Source organism: Octopus bimaculoides, chromosome 18, assembly GCF_001194135.2.
Source record: "Octopus bimaculoides isolate UCB-OBI-ISO-001 chromosome 18, ASM119413v2, whole genome shotgun sequence".
Taxonomy (NCBI): Eukaryota; Metazoa; Mollusca; class Cephalopoda; order Octopoda; family Octopodidae; genus Octopus; species Octopus bimaculoides.
In genome coordinates this window covers 39,341,028-39,349,273 of record NC_068998.1, presented here as the reverse complement: position 1 = coordinate 39,349,273, position 8,246 = coordinate 39,341,028, and the positions used below count along the sequence as shown (strand labels likewise).

The window sequence follows — 8,246 nt, the reverse complement described above, 5'->3', positions numbered from 1 at the left end:
GTAATTTATTATATAAACAATATATGCGTATAAATTACGATTAAACCGGATGAAATATGTCACACGGAATAACATTTTTATGACCGGCCAAAAATGATTGTTTACGAAAGAGCGCTGACTGTATTCAGCTGAATAGACGTCAGTGATTGGTTGAAATTACAGAAATACGACAACTTTAACATGAAATAACTTGCCATGTACAATTTTTTGTTAAGAAGGCTAAGAGAAAAAGTTGTTTTGTATGACACATTCTACCAGTGTCCCAAGTTTGAAAGTGTTTCGTTAAGAAAACAAGTGTTGGCCGTCAAATCACAAAGATCCATAATTTATAAGTATTTTAAAATAAGGGAGTTACTCCTCAATCACCCTGCATATATATATATATATATATAAATACACACAAACACATGCATCATTGAGCAGTATATTACTAGTTACAGTATATAACTGGTCAGAATGTTACCATTGGTTTCATGTCAACTATCACACTTGACAATACTGACGATTCTTCAAATATGCTGGGTGGAAATTCCCACTTTACATGCATGCAAACATACATGCATGTGTATGAAACTGTCAAGCCTGTGCCAGCAAGGAAAATGAATGTTAAATGATTATGGTGTGTGTGTGCATGCATGCATGTACATGTTTAACAGAGATGGCTTTTAATTCAGAATAATTTGCACCTGATTTCACAGCTAAATGCTTCTGTTCCTGTTTTTCAAGCCATGATTAATAAGACCGTCTCAAAGAAATTTTATTGACAAATAACAATGAATAGGTCTTTCTACTGAGTGTATTTGCAGATTACATGATTAATGTACTGACTTATTTCACAATGAAGGATTTCTCGCACATTTAACATTTACAGTAATCCCTTAGCTATCGCAGGTGTTATGCTCCAAAACCTCCTACAGAAATAATTAAAATCTAAAAAAATATAAATACCTATTGGCCATAGAAACCTGTGATATACTGGAGTCTGTGATATAAATTTACATATATTAGCCAGAAAAATCTACGATGTACTGAGCACGTGATAAGTGGACCATGATGTACTGAGTGCACAATAAGTGAACCACGATGTACTGAGTGCACGATAAGTGAACCACGATGTACTGAGCACACGATAAGTGAACTGCGATGTACTGAGTGCGCAATAAGTGAACCGCGATGTACTCAGTGTGTGATAGGTGAACCATGATGTACTGAGTGCATGATAGGTGAACCGTGATGTACTGAGTGTGCGATAGGTGAACCATGATGTACTGAGTGCTCGATAGGTGAACTGTGATGTACTGAGTGCATGATAGGTGAACTGCAATGTACTGAGTGTGCAATAGGTGAACTGTGATACACTGAGTGCACAATAGGTGAACCACAATGTATTGAGTGCGCGATAAGTGAACTGTGATGTACTGAGTGCATGATAGGTGAATTGCAATGTACTGAGTGTGCGATAGGTGAACTGTGATGTACTGAGTGCACGATAGGTGAACCACAATGTACTGAGTGCATGATAGGTGAACTGCGATATGGCGAGGGATTACTGTATATAGTTTTAGTCCAATGTCTATTCAACTGTTGACTACCATTTTATGATTCACAAACAAGGTTTTCCCAGATATTTTAATGATTTTTTTTTCTCAGATGTGCACACATTTGTAAACCACAAGATGAGCATTCTAAGACAGAGTTCCTCAACCATTTTTTACCTATGAACCCCTTTGATTCCTATTTTACTTGGATGGATCCACATAGCCCTTTGATGGTTAAAAAAATCCCATTATATTTTTATAATTAGATATTACTTTCAAATTTCGGTACAAGGCCAGCAATTTTAGGGAAGGGAGCTAGTTGATTACATCAACCCCAGTGCTCAACTGGTACTTATTTTATCAACCCTGAAAGGATGAAAGGCAAAAAAAAAACAATCAACCTCAGCAGAATTTGAACTTAGATTGTAAAGACAGACCAAATGCTTAAAAGCATTTTGCCCAGTGTGCTAATGATTCTGACAGCTAGCAGTCTTTCTATAATTAAATATAATTAGAAATTGTGCAAAAGAAAAAATTGTTAAAATATTTTGTGTATTGAAGTATAACCAATTTATTGCAGATAAAGTTTAACGACAAACTCTTATAAGGACCCTAGTTGGGAACCACTTTTCTAAGAATAATTTCATATATATTCTCCACTTTGGATTTCTTAGTTAACAAATTTGAACCATTTAGCATTCAGATTACTGTCAAGCATAACACTTATTTATTCACATTGTTTTGAATTAACCATGTAGCTAAGAGACATTGTCATTGTGATTGCTTAGTTTTAAAAAGACATTGTAAGATAAGTGAGAGGCCAAATCTGGCCAGTTTTAACATAAAACTGGTTGAATATTTAGGCTGGATATGGCCGATTCGAATGCCAAAGAGTTAACTTGCAACAAAAGAAGGATTTTTCATGTTTCACCTTCAAAAGATTTCCCCCCAGTGTGTGTTCGCTCGTGTTTTTTCAAATCACAATTATTGATAAAAGACTTGCCACATATGTCACATCGATATGGTCTTTCCCCCGTGTGTCTACGTGTGTGATCTACAAGACGAGAATTAACAGAAAATGATTTTCCACAAATTCCACAGTGATAAGGTTTCTCTCCAGTATGTATTCGTTTGTGGAGTAGCAGATTAAAATTTCGAATGAAGAATTTTCCACATATCTCACAGTGATAGGGTCTTTCCCCCGTATGTCCACGTTTGTGGATAATAAGATTCGAATTAAGGGTGAAAGATTTTCCACAAATTTCACAGTGAAACAATTTTTCTCCAGTATGCGTTCTTTTGTGCCTCAATAAATTACTGTTAACCACAAATGTTTTTCCACATGTTTCACAGTAATAAGGTTTCTCTCCAGTGTGTGATCGTTTGTGGATTGTAAGGTTAGAATTCTCCCTGAAAGATTTACCGCAGATTCCACAGTGAAACGGTTTTTCTCCAGTGTGAATTCTGCTGTGTACTTTTAGGTGTCCATTAGAGACAAAAGATTTTCCACACACATCACAGCAATAGGGTTTCTCGCCTGTGTGGTTACGTCTATGGTTGGTAAGATGAGAATTCTGAATAAACGACTTCCCACATATCTCACAATGAAAAGGGTTTTCTCCAGTGTGTATTTTTTTGTGTGTTGCTAAATTACTACTATCAACAAACGATTTTCCACATATTTCGCAATGGTAGGGTTTCTCTCCACTGTGTCTCCTTTTGTGTGATTTTAAATAATCGTTTGACACAAAAGATTTTCCACATACTTCACAGTGATAGGGTTTCTCTCCAGTGTGACTTCTTTTGTGTGTTTTCAAATGATCGTTAGAGACAAAATTTTTTCCACACACTTCACAGTGAAAGGGTTTCTCTCCCGTGTGACTACGTATATGCAGTGTAAGCTTAGACCGTTCTACGAAAGATTTCCCGCATATTTCACAGTGGAAAAGTTTTTCTCCGGTGTGTATTCCGGTGTGTCTTCTTAAATTACTGTTAGAAACAAAAAACTTCCCGCATATTTCACAATGATAGGGTTTCTCGGCGTTGTGTACTTTTTTGTGCCTTGTTAAATTTCTGCGAGAGACAAAAGATTTATCACATATTTCACAGTGGTAAGGTTTTTCTCTATTGTGTATTTTTTCTTGGTGCGTGAAGAGTTCATATTCTGAAGAGAATGTTTTCTTACAAATCTCACAGCTATATTCTGAATTCTTTCCCTCCACTGAACTTCGGTTCGTAAACGTTTTAGTAAGTAGAACTTTCTCTCGGCTGTATGTCTGTGGAACTGAATCTACATTGTTATAAATGACTGTGTTGTTACAGAACTCCAAGTGACTTATATCTTCCATAGTTAGACTCGAAGAATTTCGAAAGCCGAGAAATGTCTGTAAATATATTATGGTTCAGTTTCTCGTCTTGTTACCACGGAATTCTATTTACAAATGCAGAATATATATATTATCTACTTACCACAAGAATGCGCGCATATGTGAGGGAATTGTCCATCACAAACAGTATAAAAGTACACAATGCGGGTTGCTTTTTCGAATTTTCTTTTTTTGTTGTTGTTTTTAATTTCACTTAGAAAAATACGGAGGTTAGGAACCGAAATAATTTCTTTTTCCAAAATTTCAAGTTTTCTTACAAAACATCCGATGTCGCCCCGTCTGGCTTTCCAAGGGCACAGAACTCTGGCTGTTTTATATATTGGATATGTTTGTTTGCGCATGCGTAGATTTCTCCTGAAACAGCAGACGAAAAACTATCAAGCCCTCACCAGAAAACCCGTTATGCTAGAAATAACAGCTAAATGTCTGGCAAATATTCTTATTCCTCAGGTAAAAGGAGGTTTTTTTTAATTTTTCTAAATTTCAGCTTTCTATATTTATTTCAATTTTGATACCATATCACAAATTATTTTCGTGTTGTGTTTATCTAGGAATAGCAAATATTTTTTGTACTGAAAACTTCGTTAATTATGTGTAGTTATACTATGTTGCTCCACAACGAAGGTGTGTGTGTGTGTGTGTGTGTGTGTGTGTGTGTGTGTATGCGTGTGCATGCGTGTGCGTGCGCGCACGTCTGAGAGAAACATAATTGCTGACAGAAACGTACACAGAAATTTTGTATTCCAAAAGGGCAATATTTCGATATTGGTTTTCAGAATGTTGGTACGAGGAGACGACGTCATTCACCCTCTGTTTCAGCCTAGCCTCTTTATCCATGTCATGAAGGAAAATTGTGTGGGTGAACGATGTCTACCAATACCGAAGGATTGCGAAAATAAGTTACCTTTTACATACCTTGTTTTATCACTTTGGTTAAATTATCAGATAAGATCCTCGGGTTTTGACTCTTCTGCTTCTAAGATCGGGTTTTAAAATCTGCACATAACAAACGACTTTTGTTTGTCTTCTTAATTCCAAAATAAGAAAAACACGAACATACTTTCAAAATTGGAATTCAAGATTTTGCACATGCGCATAGCAAATGAAATTGACTGATCGTCTGTTTGAGATCTCAGTTTTGCCACAACAGGTCGGAGAACATGTCGACAACTATGCGAGTGAGTTTAGGAGATTGGTGGTTTTAGCAGGGATTTCTGGCGAGGCAATGGAGAGTGTTGTGAGGTTGGCCTTTGTGACCAGATTTCCCGATCACATCTCAATAAGTTGGCAGCAGCTACCGGTTATCCATACCATGCTGGTGAGTGAGTTGATAGAGCGATCTCGTGTCATGACTAAGAACAACGCACGCGATGTAGTTTGTACGATGGCAGAGACGAAAACGACGAAGAGGCAAATGGAAACTACCAGGGAGAAGAATGAGGTGAGAGAAGCTCGGCGAACAACGAAGGGACCATGTTGCAGGTGTCTGGGTCCTCATAGAGTCAGGGACTACACGGCACCGAAACCGGAAGTGGTGTGCTACAGGTGTGACCAGCCTGGGCACATTGTTAACCAATGTAAACAGGGAAATTGATGGAGGGGAGCTACTGCGCCTGTAGCTACTCTGTCAACCGATTAGAGGCGCATTCACGGTCGCTGCCAATAATAAACGTTTAGGTGGGGTTGAGAGAGGCTTGAGCCCCTGTGGATACTGGTTGCGTTACAACCTTAGTGACTAGCTGGGGCGGTAACCCACATCTGAGCGCAGTGGATAGCAGGAAAGTTAGGTGCAGAGGTGAGAACGGAATACAATTGATAGTGAAAGAGCTGAGGAGGTTGCACAGCATGCACCATGTGTCTTCATTGAAGGTTCAAGTGATTGTTGTCGACGAAGTGTTGGACGGAATTGATGTAGTGGTGGGGGTAATCTTCCAGTATAAGGAGGTAAAAAAGTAAATAAAAATACAAGGGAAATAACTTACGTCTTACTAGTATCATCCGTACTACTCTGAAATGTGTGTGGGTTTTTTTTTTTTTAGCTGTTTATAAATAAATCACACACTTGATTGAAGTTAACTGTTTATATATAAATCACACACGTGATTGAATATCGTAGTTTCTTTTGAGAGATCGAAAATGCCTCGTGGAAGACCGGCTGCACAACAACTTATTGTTCCTCAAAACGAAATCCTCACTCGTCAATTAAAAACGAAAGAAACTATGATATTCAATCACATGCGTGATTTATATATAAACAGTTAACTTCAATCAGAGTACATAGTACGGATGATACTAGTAAAGCGTAAGTTATTTCCTTTGTATTTACTTTTTTTACCTCCCTATACTGGACGATTACCGTGGTGGGAATGGACGTGATTGTCTGGCTGGGTGGCGTGACTGATGTGCTGCGTGCTATGAGTATGGAGAGGTGGAGGAAGGCTACAACAATGGAACTCATGTAGAAAGAGGGGACAATGTATGCGACATTGAAGATGAGGACTTTCGGACCAAATTCAATGGCATATGATGGACGGTAGAGTACTTCTGGAAGGGTGAGACCCCGGTGTTTCGAAACAGGGTGAGCTGTTACGAACACCCTCAAATGAGGAGCCAGGAATGAATTCAAGGGGAAGGTGAATCGATGGATAGAGGAGGGTATTTTGAGACCATGAGAAGGCGAAGAGAAAAATGGTGTGTTGCCCTTAACGGCTGTGGTCCAGCCCACAAAGAACGACATTCGACCGGCACCCAATTTTCGTGAACTGAATAAGCATATGTCATGTCATATGGGTGGTGAGGCAGCAGACGTTTGCGGGGAAACTTTGCAGGTTCGGAGACACATGACAGGAGCAACTACAATCGTCGGCCTATGTGCAACTTCATGTGTCCAAGAAACTGTGGAACAACCTACCTTTGTGAACAAGGATTTTCTACTTTGAACATAAAAACAAAGCAGAGAAATCAATTGGACTCTGAAGACTATATCCAAATTGCTCTGGCATCAAAATACCCCAATTTTGAAACAAAATTAAACAGTATTTCTCCAAGACCTGAAGTAAAAAAGTTTCTAAAAAACTCCTTTCATTTCATGAGCATATTAAATTTATTTTATCACATTTGTTTTACTATTTTTATATTTATAAGTATATTCTTCACATAAATAGATTCAATAAATTTTTTGAATTCAAAGAATCTATGATTTTCTTCCTTTCAAATCAAGGGGGTAACGTCAGTGTAAACAAATATATTTTGGGGTAATTGGTTGAAAGAGTTCCCCAACCCCTGGTTTAACGTAAAACTAATGGAGAATTTTCCTAGTGAAATAGGAAGTAAATAAAAATGTTTCCTTTGTATTAGTTTTTCACTAACAAGATTCAGTGATACATGATCAGAAGTAACATTTCTGAAATGGAAGCAATTTTTGCATAGCCACTACCTAGCCACAGTGTAGCCTACCATAATCTCAGGTTAGCTAATACCTTGTAAATGGAATTTGATAAATGAAAATCAATAACATTAATCAAATACCTGGTGTTGTTTTCATGTCGTGCCAGTAACCCAAATAAATACATAATGTTGCAGTTTGCATTTTACAACACTACGACATGGCGCTAAAAAGCTGTTCATCAGTCATACACACTGGCACCAACAGCTATATCTATGTCGTTATCAACTTTCAGACAAGTCAGCCAGAGCACCTATTTCAGCAGTAGTGTTACCTCATCAACTTTTTAATTGTGTAGCACTACCCCATTCATTCATATGATGCATTACCATTGAAGGATACACCTTCATCATGATACTTTAGATAAATCTCAGACTTACATTATTAACGAGCTTCCTGAGTTACTGTGCAGGAGACAGCCAGACTAGTCATTGTACCAGAGGCTGCAGGGCATACAGCCCAGTCCCAGGTAACAGAGCCAGTAGACACAGTCCTTAGAGGTGCAGGACTTCAACAAAAGCATCAGCAGTCACAGAGTTTCTTGCAGTCATTGTAAGTGATAGTCATAGCATACATCACCACAATGAACAGCAGACAAGCTATGAAATTATCAAACCAGATACAGTTTTTACCAGTAATCAGCTAAACAGTCATACTGCCAACTAGCAGCATTGTGGCCAAACTCAAGCAAAGACTACCATGAGCTCATCAGACCATCTTTATGAACAGCTCAGATATTCAACGTTTTCATAATCAGTTTCTGCCAATAGTACAACAGCTCAAATATAGTGGTGAAAGTGGGACAGCACTGAGAGTAGAGTAAAGTAAAAGTGAGACAGAGGTAGTAGTAGGAGAATGGTGAAAGTCAGATAAAGG

At 38.0% G+C, this 8,246-nt stretch overlaps 1 protein-coding gene and 1 long non-coding RNA gene across 2 annotated transcripts in view; both read right to left on the bottom strand.

The window, feature by feature from the left end:
• Nucleotides 1–4,484, bottom strand: part of LOC128249857 (uncharacterized) — a 9,958-nt gene extending 5,474 nt beyond the window's left edge. Inside the window, exon 1 of the long non-coding RNA XR_008265977.1 lies at nucleotides 4,008–4,484. This is a non-coding gene — a long non-coding RNA (uncharacterized LOC128249857). The remainder of the gene's footprint in view (nucleotides 1–4,007) is intronic.
• Nucleotides 2,085–4,014, bottom strand: LOC106877450 (zinc finger protein 420). Its single transcript, XM_014926353.2, has one exon. The coding sequence runs from the start codon at nucleotides 3,884–3,886 to the stop codon at nucleotides 2,459–2,461; it is 1,428 nt and encodes a 475-aa protein (XP_014781839.1). The 5' UTR covers nucleotides 3,887–4,014; the 3' UTR covers nucleotides 2,085–2,458.
• Nucleotides 4,485–8,246: the final 3,762 nt, after the last annotated feature.